This window comes from Pavona decussata, unplaced genomic scaffold, assembly GCF_977016875.1.
Source record: "Pavona decussata unplaced genomic scaffold, jaPavDecu1.1 SCAFFOLD_214, whole genome shotgun sequence".
In the NCBI taxonomy this organism is placed as follows: Eukaryota; Metazoa; Cnidaria; class Anthozoa; order Scleractinia; family Agariciidae; genus Pavona; species Pavona decussata.
The window spans coordinates 1840351-1854565 of NW_028145619.1; the positions used below are offsets into that span (position 1 = coordinate 1840351).

Here is a 14215-nt window from a genome sequence, read left to right on the forward strand (position 1 = left end):
TTCAAATTAAAAATTTGGGAGGCTTTAGGATATCTCTACTCGAACAGTGGTCTCTCGAACAAAGATCTAACTGTTATCAACAAATCGCTGTTTACTCCGATGCTTTCTTCCGACAGCCCTCCGATTCAACAGCTGTTTACCACCGCCATTTCAATATCGTACCCAGAGTCCTCAGGGTCTTTGGCCAGCGGTTGATCACCTGGAGCCGGACTCTGGAGAATTTGAAAAACAAAATAAATTTATTGATCGGCTGCTTCGTAACGACTTCCATTGTTTTACCTGCGGTAATAAAATTCCAGTTCCCCAGAGTCTATCCTGGCGACCAAGCGTTGGCCAAAGGGCCTGAGGATTGCCGCCATTTTGAAAATTTACTCACTGCCAATTGTGCACTTACGTACTGAAAACCCCCAGGAAACATATTTGAAGGCTTGAACTGAAGTAGCCAGAAGGCCCAAGATAGAAGAAAAAGAAGAGCTTCAAAATCCAAAAAAGAACAAAGGAGAATGGGAGAATTTTTAACACTGAGCTGAACGGAGACATGAATACCGACAGTGATATTACTTAGGCAAAGTACCTTTATCTCGAGCTATTCGCTTTTTCTACGGAGGCTACAGTCACGGCTGGGTCACTGTGGAAACGTCTGACTGTTGCTAGGAGAGGTGGGCTAATGTCACCGGAGGGCCGAAAGACAGTAGGATCGTTTTCAGCACTTCAAGAATAATAAACACTTCTTCAAATTAAACATGGAAGGAGTCGAATAAAGCTCAGGAAATGAAAATATCGCTGACTCCTTTGTACTCGGATTCCTGTGTTAACTAAGTTAAATGATAGACTGAGCTAGGTGAAACAAAAGAAACGGTTGCCTGCTCTACGACCGTCTATCGCTACCTTTGTAGCTCTGAACCGAATTATCGAAATCGTAAGGCATTTTCCACCTGGAAGTCCGCCCATGGTACGGAATTAAAACCATGGCGACGATATTTCTCATAACTTATCTTACTGACTGAGAAAAATTTCTGAAAATCTAACGGCTAACTTCCAAACATAAAAGTCAGTTTGTGCACGTATCTTCAGTAGACTTCCAAAGGCACTAAATACTAGCGACGTCCTTTTTTCGCGATTCCACCACTGGGTCTCTCTGCGAAAGCGACGGCACCCGTAACAATCACATAAACTAGTTCCCTACTTAATTCCGTACGGATGACGTATGTTCAGACTAATGCCCGTGCCCGAGAACCGGGCACAGGCACCTTGTTTGAACGGGGCCTAAGACTTTTTCTACTTTGCGTTAATTTTCCCATATTTTTTTAAAATAAGCTTTAGTTTAAATAGCCTCCCACGCAGTCGTATTTAAGGGGACTCGTTTGCGGGGAGGAGGTAATACGATTCCCCTAAAAACGATTGCGTGCGAGGCTATAGTTTAAACTGGTGTTTACTAGTGTCTTCCTTGATGATTAAAGCGATAAAAGCGTCAAGTTTACAAGAAAAATTAATCCGTTCAAATGTTGCACCCCCAACAGACCGCCGACCAAGAGGCGAAAAAAATGGCGCACTATCGGGGAGAAAAATCCGTTTTCCACCCGAATGAACTCCGTAAAACTGTCAGAGTTCCACGAAAATTGATTGTTAAGAAAGTCTACCAACACCACTTGTCACAAGATAGCCTGGCTATGCACGTATGATTGAAAATGGCTGTAAAAACAACTCAGTTTTGTCGAGGACTCGAGTTTCATGTTTCTCATAGCTCATGTCGATAAACATTCCCTATACGCGGATCTGTTATCGTGCTAGAGTCCTTGAGGGCCTCTTGAGTATCGTAGACTCAGACCGTACGTCAGCAAGAAAGTAGAAAAAATTGATTTAAGACACCATCGATAGGGTTATCACTGGTGATATTATGCGCGCTATTATTTTTCATAGAATGTTAATTTTCTTAACGCCACAAAAAGGTAAAAATCAAGCACAAAAAATTTTGTTCAGCGATCGCTGTTGAAATATTGGCTTTCTTTGTGTACTTGGCTATCATTTTAATTTTCTTCCACTTCCTTTGATTAAATCTCTTGAAAATTTCACATCGGATAGAATCTCATTATGGCTTTCAAAGGAAGATTCTTCTCTTTTTCTACACTGGCGTTCTTTTCCACTGCGCAAAAAATGGTTTCCTAAACTCTTTTCTTTGTAATCGCAATAGCAATATTCTTTTAGCACCGAAAGAAACTCGAGAAAATCCAGACGAGGTTTTACATTTTGGCATTAGTTTCAAGACACCCTCGAAATAGGCATATAGAGCTTAATCGGCAGGTGGGAAAATTCTACAACATTCCGAAACAAGGAAAAAATGTAACGTCACATTTCTTTCACAAAGGCAACATCTGCTCGTTAACTTTCGTGGGTGATTCCCTGGCTAATAGTAATTGTTCATGTTACGTCAATTTTGTTGCTGTGCTTTAATAAATGTCTAGTAAATGAAAAATACTTTCTTCAGGTTAAATAAGGAATCTATTTTTTTTTTACTGATTATTGTACTCAACACACCCACTGTGGGGGTTCTCTGACCTAGTATTCACTGTCATGCCAGTGCTCTGACCGTGATCACAACTATTATCACACCTACACAGAAAAACTTAAACCATGTCCGCATTCACTTATTCATCCATAGTAGTGACATTTCATTTGCCAATTGGAAATTGGTATCGTTTGCGACCCGGACGAGGAGGAGGAGGATGGGTAGGAGGGTTCTGACTATTTTGATGAACTGATTGGCCCACGTTAGTATTATTTTCGCTTCCTTTGGTACCTTCCTCAAATACGGCTTTGCTTTCTACTTCCATCTCGTAATTTTCCTTCTTATTATAAATCTCGTCCTCTTCGTCACTCTGTTCGTCTTCTTCCTCGTCTTCAAGTTCATCCACACCTTCTTCAGGTTGTTCCGATTCTTCTTGCTTAAAACCTTCTTCATCGAAAGCCCCGTCATCAAGATCTTGTGCACCCTCGTCTTCAAGTTTTTCATCACTTTCGTCCTTAGATTCCTCCGAAGTGTCGTCTTCAAGATCTTCTGCACCAACATATACAAGTTCTTCTGCTTTATCATCTTTAAATTCATTCTCAGTCTCATCCTCATCGAGCTCGTCTTTAGGTTCGTCTTCAAGCTCATCTTCCAAAGTCTCATCTTCAAGATCTTCCGTATCCTTGCCTTCTAGTTCTTCAGCACTTTCGTCTTTAGATTTTTCCAAAGTCTCGTCTTCCAGTTCATCTTCGAAAGCTTCATCTTCAAGATCTTCTGGACTTTCGTCTTCAAGTTCTTCAAAACCTTCGTTTTTAAATCCTCCCAGAACCTTGTCTGTATTTTCATCTCCCGCCTCGTCGTCAAGATTTTCGAAACCCTCGTCTTCAACGTCTCGCTCACCTTCATCTCTCATTGTTTCCACAGCCTCGCCTTCAAGTTCGTCTTCAGCCAAATGTACAAGCGTTTCTTGATTTGTATCTTCAGTTTCGTCTACAAGTTCCTTTACAGCCTCGTCTTCGAGTTTTCCTTCAGGCTTGTCATCACGTTGTTCATTAGCCTCGTATTCCTTGTATTCCTTGAGTTCGGATGCAGGTTTATCTTCGCTCTTCTCTTCAGTTCTAGGTAAACCATTGTAGTAATCTCTGATATCAAAAAGGAAGGAAAACGAATATGAGTTCAAGTAAAACCTTTTAGCCAAAAACTTTAACTTTTGGCTTCTACATATGGCTTTCGATTGTTACCTAGTTTTTCTTAATTTTGTTACACAATTTAACCTTTATTTTGGAGGGCACAGGCTCATCATTTTACTTACTTACTTACTTGTTTACCTACCTACGGACTTAGTTAGCAAAGTACGACGCGCAAGATCCGAGCGCGGAGTGCGAGGCGAGAGGGAAAGAAAAATAAACGCCTGTCGCCATTCGACTGTTCGAGCTCTTCTGTCCGATCATCTGGTGATCGAAAAACGCTGACTGGTCAATCCGGATCAGGTGATGTGAACATAAGAAAAAGAAAACAGTGACAAACAGGCACGGCAACCATACGTTTGGAGGAAGCGATCAAACACTCTTTCGATTTTTTTCCGTCATGCACATCGAAGATCTAAAGGACGAACGGAGAGAATGTATTGTGGCATTGTTAGAACGAGCAGATGTATTGGATTTGTTGCCTGGTGGATTGGTAAAAGTTTAATTTATAAGCTTCATCTGGAAATCTTCCACTGAGTTAGTGAACGGCAGGACGGAAGCCACGTTCTCGCTGTCAGTACGTTGAAATAAATAACCGAGGAACAGGTTCAAGAACTAATTAATTTGTATTTCAATTTCGATAGTCGCGAAACCAAGGAGAATATCAAATGATATCTAGAAGAATGTAGCAAGTGGTTCGTTTTTCGTCGACATCTTGTTAGTAAATTATATTGTGATCATACCTTGACCACAATAAAATAAAATAAAGCTGTTGTTGTAGATCGACAAGAAGCTTCAAACAATTTGAGATCGATGGAGAGATTGAGGACCAAGCTGAAAATAAGAAAGTAAGTCCGATTATGACATGAAGAGTAAGTCATTCAATTTTGCGAAAATGAATGCAACGGATCTCCCTTTAAAAAAGGGTAAAGGAGAAGGTGTAAGCGCAAGAGAATGTGGTGCTTCAAACCGATAAATTAAGTAATTTTTCCGTAGACACACAAGAGAAATACAAAATTACTCTCAACTTCGCATTGATGACTGCATCATGATTTTAAAAAAGAGGAGCATGTTACAACAGCTGATCATTCAATGCACATGCTGTATCGTGGGTTCGTATTTTGAGTGTGGAGAGGGGGCAACGGCAAGGTCAAAGATAAAGAACAGTATGTGGCGGGTTACAACTACAAGGCAACACATATAATGAGCCTCATATCGATGCATATTCCCAAAGTATGGAAATCTAGAGAACCCAGCGCCAAAGTACGAGACCGTAGGGCATGATATGATGAACAACAAGGCCAATGAGAACGACAGTTCAATTGTCGAATCTGGTGACGTGGTGGCGTTATATTCAAGTCTGGAATAAAATTCAATATTGATCGGGGTGCGTAAAGTGTTGTTTGAAAGCAACTTCAGTATTGTAGCCATCAGTGCAAAAAAGAAGACTGAATGTCCAGGAATGATATTTAGAACAGAAAGGGAGAGAACCGTGTGAAAGACAAAGGGTGACCTTTGAAATGAAAATGTACCGAATGTGGCAATGTAGACAATGTAGACACAAAGAGCGCGTACACCATTGGGGAAGAACTGATGAAGTCACTCGACAATAAGGAGGAGAGTTCGGCCTTCTGGAAGCACTGAGAGGAGAAACATGAGAATGGAATACATGCGCCGGGAGTATCAGGAAGAATGTTGCCATTTTTTACTCCAATGACGCTATGCTGAGTCACATCTTTTAGAGAACGCTAACGTTGGGATGAACAACGTGTCAGAAGACTCGCTAATCAATTCTAAGAAGGAGTGGAACTATGTCCACATTTCGCTCATATATATGTAGCCGCGCGGTCCAAGCAAGATGGCCACGATATTTCATGACGGCTTATCTGAAGTCAGCGATCTCTTGTGCCATTCAACGATTCTTACATGAACAATTTGATGAAATTTTTACATGGCAGCCGAATGAAGAGGCTTGAAGAGTGAGGTATATTTTAAATTGCAGTGTTTTTGTAGTTTTACATCGTTTAGACGACGCTGATTTTAAAGTACGTCGTATGTAGCTCAGACGACCTATCTTATTCTTCCTGTTTATGTCTGAAATATTTAATCATGTTGAAATTATCTCGCACTGAGAGGATATTCTGAGAGGATATTCTTGTGAAAGAATTTATTGACTTGTATTTGCTTTGAAACCAAAGGATAATTATTCTTTGGTTGCAAAGCAAATATTAGCTGCCACAAAGAAGCAATTATTTCTGCACAAATTGTTTCAGACGAAAAGAAATGATAATAAAATAATAATCTGGAATAAAGTCAAGCCACACTTTTACGATAAATTCGATAACAATTTTAAATACGAGATTCACTCTAAAAGACAAAAGGGGACGATGGCAACGACATCCCATTAGTGCTAAACAAAAAACACTTTTGAGGGCCATTTCCCACGTTTCTAAGAAATATTGACCCGAAATTGATTTAGGTGGTCTCAATATTGTAAAAACGTGACCCTCTCACTATCAAGGTCAAGTATTTCATAGTTAAACTGAAACTGAAAATTTATATTAAAAAAAAAAAAACCTTGTTACCAACTACTAAAACTGAACAAACAGCACCACGGAAAGTATTGTTGGATGATTGAAGAAAAAGGTCACAATTACCCATTTTACCCATGGCCATAGAACCTTTTCCCCGTAATTTTATGTCATGAAGTTTTGTATGCTGTGCAAGGCGCTTCATGGTCAGACGTTTGAATATTATGATAGAATCCTTAAATATAACCATTCAACTGGGATATCTTCTGTTAGGTCTACTTTATTTTGGTGTTATTTATTATGCAGTAAAAAGGTGGTTTTATAGAACGTTTCAGAGTGTTCATAAATTCTAAAGTAAAGCCCATCGAGTAGGATCTATTCTGCTGTTCTTTTCCATAGTGCTGTCTCTTATGTTGTACACGGTGGCCTTTTTAATCTTTGAATGAAATCTGAAACGATGAGCATCCAAACGAGAACTGTTTAAGTAGTAGTTTCCTCTGATGGTACTTATTGTGCTATGCAAATTACCCGAACATTCGATTCAATGCAAGACGACTAATCGCTTAAACGAGAACCTTTCAACATTATTTTTCTGTGGTACGTCTCATTATGTTGTAAAGAGTAGATTTGACTTTTGAGTGAGTGTATGTATAGGAAATCATAAATCCTTACCAATAAAGAGAAATGTACTCTTGCTGTCTTTTATTACATTTCGTTGCCGACTAGTTCTTTTTAAGCGTGGGGAATGGATAAAATGATAGTTTAAAGCGTGAAAACCAATCTTAGACTGTCCAACACTGCCTACTGTTTTGTGGTGCTGAGTTGGCGAAAGGATAAATGTTAATGCGTCTTACTTACGACTCTATTTTCTTGAGAAGAAAGTCCTCTTGAATATCCCTGAGTTCGTCACTTTTTCTTGCATCCTCTTGATATGTCAATGGCAAGGCAATCGAAGTACCAAGCAAGAAACCGACCAGAGTGAAGATGAAAAATCCTTTCATCCTTCACTGGGTCTACTTCCAAATGTTCTCAACTTATTGACAATGAGTATGTATGCCGTGCGCTTTTAGGTCCGATGGGTGGTATATTTCTATATTACATAAAATAAGTTACCAAACACACTCAGAGGAAAGTATCTGATATTGAACAATCATCGCTGATTGGATCATTAAATTTTTAGTAGACTGCCACGTAGCATGGCTAGCACCAAAGAGTTTGAAAGGCCAGTGGAATATCTTAAAAATTCGTTCTCGGAATGTTCTGGAACGCTCCACGCTTCGACGACTTCTCTTTCCTTCTTTAATCAGGTTGTTTTCTTAACATTTTAAATGAAATCGTGATGTCATGCAACTAGATCATTAAACTCGTAAGAATTTTCATTACCTTTAAGTAATACGAAAATTAAAAACCTCCGTCATTCTTAACAGTTGACAGTTTCAATACAGAGCAAATTAATATTGGAATATTACATTTCCTTTTTATTCCTTTTTTTTCTCTTCTTCTTCTTTTTATTCCTTTTACCTTTCAATTTCGTGACGATAATTAACGAATAACACGACTTTATTAATCAAGTAAATAGATTGCCTCTTCTATTTCCCAGCGGGGGAAGAGAAAATGAATCTAAGCCATACGACTTTATTGGATAAATCTCCGCCGAACACACGTGACTGATCAAGTAGGTCACATGACCTGTGCCTGAAACACGTTACAGAACCTTGTCTGAGTTTAGCTTTTTGGGTTAGAAAATAAATTCTATGCTATATAAGCAATTTCCTTCTTACCCACGTTCAGTTTACGAAACGGCTGTTAATGACGTGAGGAATATTGTAAGTTGATTGTGTTGAGCGTCGGCAGTATTACGTTTATTGTATTATCCACCCGATGAAAAATAAACATTGGCAATATTTCTTCCATTCTTAAAAAATATCAGGTAAACGGGGCTCTTTGAAAATTTCTAGTTTTATTGAGCGAAGCTGTTATGACTAAATACTCTCTAGCAAGTTCCCTAGTCTTTTAATTAGAAAATTAAATAGACTACACGGACCGCGGTGCTCATGATCACGGACTATCCAATATCCATTGAACACGTAAATTTCTTTTTATATTACCTTTTGCACTTCTAAGAATAACAATTGGAAGCAATATAAGTAAACACTAAACACAGCCATTGTCTCGCACCGACTTTCTCATCGATCGCATTCGCATAACAAAAAGTACATTGTGCTAATGGTAGTATTACTGAGAAATGATCGAGAATTGTTCCTTGGTCCTCGTTAACCTAATTAGATTCAAGCTCTAAACAAGCATAATTTTTCAATGGCTCCACCTTTCACTTTAACTTCTCTGTTCTTGGGTTATCTAAAGAACAAGTGATGGATCAGAGAATTAACCCTGTAGTGTACATGAAGAGCTAAAGTGAACCCATGAATTTCCTTCTGAGCCAAGTTAGCAACACGATCTCAATAGGTCGGCACAAACTTCATTGTACCCTTCACACTTACATTGTCGCAAATACTACCATAATCTCCCATGACTTGCTCCCGTCATTGGCTCGTGGCTCCGTCGGCATAACAACGGTTTATCAAATAAGGAGGACGTGGGTACGATTCCCGCCGAGGTCGAAGATATTTTTTTCCTTTCTTAGCCTCGCGTGGTCTCCATTTTCCTTATCACTAGGGCTAACGAGGAAAATTCATAGGTTCACTTTAGCACTTTAACATACACTGTATTAACTATTTCTCTGAAACGTCATTTGTGTCTTTAGTGCTAGCGGCACAACATCCTTTGTACTCAAAGAACACAATATAATTATAAAAGGTTAAAAGCTCTTTCAGTTTACCACTGATCTAAATCAATACAACGCTTAAGCCTTCAGCCGAACAAAACAAAAGAGGACAATGCAAGCGCAGAAAAAATCAAATATTATGCCCATATCAAGCCGTGTTCCATAAAAATACAATTCAGTTCTTTCCTTACTCAAACATCGCAAGTAAAAGGTTTAAGGTTAAGGGTTAAGGTTTTTATTATTATGCACTATTTCAATGGTTTACAACAAAAGGAAATTACAATATATAAGAAAAGTAACATAAAGACAGCATTAAATTACATAAATGTGAAAAGATACACATATTTTTCTCTCTGTAATTTAAGGACCTCTCAGTAAAGAATGGATCTATAAAAATTTGAGAAGATTTAGTTCATCACTTTTGCCCAAAGTACTTAATCTTCTTTAATGGACACAACGGGTTCTTTTCTGGTTTATCATAACTGATCTCGAACTAATGCTTGCTTCAGTCATTTTCCTTTTATTTAAATGGCCCGTGTTATCGGGTTCTCCCTGTTGGTGGACTTTGTGATCAGCCCCTTTTGTCAGATCACCAACACCGGATTTTCTCGATTAAACGCAGCAGCGGTTTATAAAACTCGGCCTCGTACAACTGGTGTTTATTTATTAAATGAAGTTTTCCTTTTATTTTTTTTAGTCAGGCATTTTTTCTTCAATAGCATCTGATAAAAAATAGTGAATTAAGAACCAAATTTCAACAAAAACATTAGCAAAAGACGAGCGAAAAAATGTCGCCAACGTTGTTCCAGTGTCTATCAGCTTTTGCCTCAACTTTGTCTCAATAAAACTGGCAAGTTACGTAGCAAAAAATATCACTGACAGGAACAGAAACAGCATAACAATAAATAACTAACTTCGCCGATCTCTGCTCAGTTCACTAAACTCCGGCAATTATTACATCAGGTCTCGAGGTTCCTGTTACTATCTTTTCTTCCATTTCAGATCTTAGAAAGGCAAAATTATGGAAGGAGTCAAGGAATATCTGAAGAAACGCTGGAGAGACCCTCGTGATAAAAAGACTTAAATATACTCATCTCAAATAAACGCTGGGGGGGGGGGGGGTATTAAAGACTCGGTCTCGTAGAGCGGGCGTTTATTTGAACTCGGCGTTTTATCGAGAAAATACGGTACAATATACTTAACAAATAGATTCCATTTGCCCGTTCATGTGTAATCCAATGACAAATCGTTTATTGAACAATACACTTTGCAGTCTAGGCAACTGAATCACGTGTCTCAAAATATAGTAATAGATAAAAGTATAAATAAAAGTATAAATTAAAGTATAAAACACTAATATGAATAATTAAAATATCGTTAAAACGTTCTATTGTAATACAGCTGATCATATGCTATGGCTTATAATGAAGGAATTCCTGAATCGATATGTTTCATAAACAACAGGAATATCAAAAAGTCTTTTATTTCTGATGAACTGACTTTGGTGGTAAAGGAGTAGCAAGCTTTATGATCTATAGTGTTTCTTGTCTGGAATATAGATATGGAATATAATATGTATTTCAAATGCATCTGCATACTTTGGGTCAGGAAAAAATGTTCGCATGGCGAGTCCTTGGATGCGCTCCGTTTCGTCCTACAGGTACACACCGATGATGTCAAAGGGTGTTACTAACAGCAAAGAAGTAGGTTACCTGCCCTAAGTGAAAGCCGTCACTGATGTTCTTATCACGTTTTGGCGTCACCTGCGCGTTATTAGAGTACACGTGCACGGCCAGATAGAATCTATTTGTTCTATACAATGTTTCGATATCGCTTATCCAGCAAAAGATTAAGACGTTCAGAAACATCATCCTAATAATAATTTGCGCGGACATTAAGAGGGCAAATTTAGATGTTGTCATTTATGATCAAACGTCTGCACTTTTATCACAGACTCCTCTAGACCAATCAAAGCGCGAGTTTCGCACTGCACATCACATTAGACCAAATAGTGATAAAAGAGTAGTTTGGAATTTAAAGTTCAGGCGAATTGTCTGTTATCGCATGATAACCTTTTTGTTGACCACGCAATTGTTAAAGATGAACTGAATTCACCTCTGGAAAGCTAGTACAAACGCCCCTTTCTTGACTGAGAATATTTTTCGTCAGAAACTGAATTCATCCTGCGAGCAAGTCTTAAGACACATTTGTGAGGAAAAGCGGCCGGGGTCTGAAGACACGATTTTTTTGTTTGTAATTAAAGTGTCCATGTCAGCAACGTTTAGTAACACTTTGAAAAGCCAAAAGTCACAATTACACCAATGGAAACCTAAAGTTTCTACGCTAGAACTGAAACTATTATCAATAAGTGCCTTAATGGCCACGAATGGCAAGGAAACTTTTGATGTAAAGACTTTGCATATCTGTTATTATATTTTTTTTTGTCATGTTTTGTTCTGGGAACGCTCAACAAATCTGTTAGTTTCACTGCTACCCATAAAATTGAACACAGGTGATTTTTTGTGTGTGCGAAAAGCATACCCTCTCAGTTTAAGGGGCAGTGTCACCGATTTTTTTTTTTTTTTTTTTTTTTGGGGGGGGGGGGGGGGGATCACTGTGAATTGCCAAAAGAACGTATTAATTTTAGTGGAGTAGTTGAAATATTGGTTTCGTTTTGTTAACAATAACCTTACTAGTGCACAGAAACTACTGTTAATTATGTTTGGCTGCGGATGGGTAGGATGGAAGTGGATTGCAACTTGAAAAAATTGGCAGGGAGTCTAAAGATCAAGTCTAAAGTCCAAAGCACTGAGAACAATGAACTTAATATGGAACACTCTACCTTTAGATTTAAGACTTTGCAGTTCCATAAAAGCAACTTTCAAGTTTCTTTACATTTTCTTGTCCAAAATTTGCTTTTCCTTACATTCACATTTATTTCATAATCCTCAATAAACAATAAACAATTCCGCCCGCAAATAGCAGGTCCTAGTCGAGGCGGGCGGAGAGAAAGGGGGACAGCAGTCAGTGATAAATTACGTAAATAAATAACTTAAAATAACATTCCTTAAGGAACTTACAAGAAATTACAGGGGAAACTTTTAAAAGCGCACGCTTTACATGCAGGGGGGGGGGGGGGGGTAGGGGGAATGAAGATCAGCTTAACTTGAAATGCACGTACTTTAAATAGTTTCAATAGACGCGCACTCTGCCACTGAGCTGTAGACAAAGCGTGGTGAGCTTTATTGTACAGAGACCTTTTTCAGAGCAACTTGACTTTTGACTGACGTACCATTCTTTGTCTTCTTTCTTTCTTTCTTTCTTTTCTTCTCTCTTTCGTGATTTTTCCCTTATTTTTATCTTTTCTCTTTGAAAAGGCGCTTTAGCACTGAATAATACGAGAAAAAATTTTGCAACTTGTTCCCTAACAATGTTGCGTACAACTTCAAGTTGGTTCTACACAGTTCATATTTAACGGCGATTTTTTTCTCTTACAGCGTTTCATTAAAGATCGTTACCGTGTCACAAAGCGCGCGAACGTTTCCCAACAAGACATTACGTTATAAAAATTGTCGCACGCTATGTTACGTAAAAACGATTTGCCCAACGTTTCCCAAGAAATCATAATGATATTATAGTCGTTTTCAAAAAATTCACAAATCCAATCTCTGTTGCAGCACATTACGTGCAAAAACAATGTTCGGGATCGGTAAGGTATTTATCCTCTCTTGGTATAAGTAGTGTAATTCGGCAAACGGGCTCCATGCAGGGAGTGTAAGGATCAAGTCTAAAGTCCAAAGCACTGACCAAAATGAACTTGATAATTACGTCACCTATGCAATTCAGCTGATATTAAAAAATGGGCAAGTTTGGCATTCTTGTCAAGAGAAGCTTGCTCTCAATGACGAGCTGCCTTTTGACCCATGATACTGAGAGCGTCATATCAAGACAGGAGGATTGCAAATAATATTCAGCGATCTTTATTTACAAATTCCTGACACATCTGCCGATGCAAACTATGAATTAATAACATTTTGCAAGCAAACCAAGTGTGCTTTGTATTTGTCAGTATTGGCCGGTCAAACTAGTCGTTTCAAAAACGAAACACATCAACTTAAGAGTTAAATCCAGCCTCGAGATTACTCATTACACATGCCGTTTTCAAACAAAATTGGAAATTAAACTTCACAAGGACGTAGTTACAAACCGAATAAACTCACCGGGCAGCACAGACAAGATGGAAAGCAAAAATGGCTCTTTTAAGACAGTGGATTTAATTTTCATCAGTAACTGAATATTACGGCAAATATGTGGTGTGCAATCAGTGAACTCATTTATAAACACTTATCAATATATCTGACAATCAACCATTTTAATAGCGACAGCTAAAACGATTTAAGGTACTACATATCTACTTCTGATATCAGTTTTCTTTTTCTTGACAGATTTATATATTTTATAGTAAGTATTTGATATTCAATATTTTGATTTGGTTAAAGAACACTCTAATCCGAAAAACAAAATACTTCTTTTTGACAGCGTCAGTTTAACAATGAGCATGGCCTGCACTCGCCTTTAAGCTTGGCATATAGTGCAGATTCGTCCAACACCCACTTAAACGGATAACAACTGTCAGTTATAACCGCGAAGAAGACACGCATTTGCTGCTCAGCAATTTTCAAGCAATCTAACCAAGCTATACGCCATTGCGTAGTCGAAACAAGGCTATAAAAATCAGCCACAGCTCTAAAGGGAGAATATAATTACAAGGAAAAACTGGACTCAGCCCATGGCACTCTTACTGAACACCTCTGCAGTGACTAAAGAAGTGCCAACTATTACGAGAAACAGACCTTTCTGTAGGTCCGTTAATTAAGCTATCACTGCTTTGCCTTGTGTTTGCTAAGCGCTTTGGATACATGTAAACGGCTTACAAATACAACAAATGTTCATTAATGTGATTATAGCCCTAAGTTAAGATTTCTTGACACAAGTTGAATCCTATCAGTGCAACTTATAAACTCCTTAAGCCGGATTGGATTATATAAAGATCAAATCTTAAAAAAAAGATCACGCAAGCCTCTTACACAAGTACTTGGGTTTTTTGTCTCTGCTTATTTATTTAATTATTTATTTTAAAAGCCGAGTCATAAACAAGAGGTTCCAGCATAAAAAAGGCTCAAGAGCGATCCAAGTGTGAAACGAA

The 14215-nt window shown here is 38.3% G+C and overlaps 1 protein-coding gene across 1 annotated transcript; it reads right to left on the reverse strand.

The window, feature by feature from the left end:
• Positions 1-2428: 2428 nt before the first annotated feature.
• On the reverse strand, positions 2429-7303 carry LOC146460185 (uncharacterized). The gene is made up of 2 exons (XM_085088485.1): positions 7083-7303; positions 2429-3648 (listed from the first exon to the last, which is right to left on the reverse strand). Exons 1-2 carry the CDS (start codon positions 7223-7225, stop codon positions 2670-2672), a joined length of 1122 nt encoding a protein of 373 aa, XP_084944611.1. The 5' UTR covers positions 7226-7303; the 3' UTR covers positions 2429-2669.
• Between the last annotated feature and the right edge of the window lie 6912 nt (positions 7304-14215).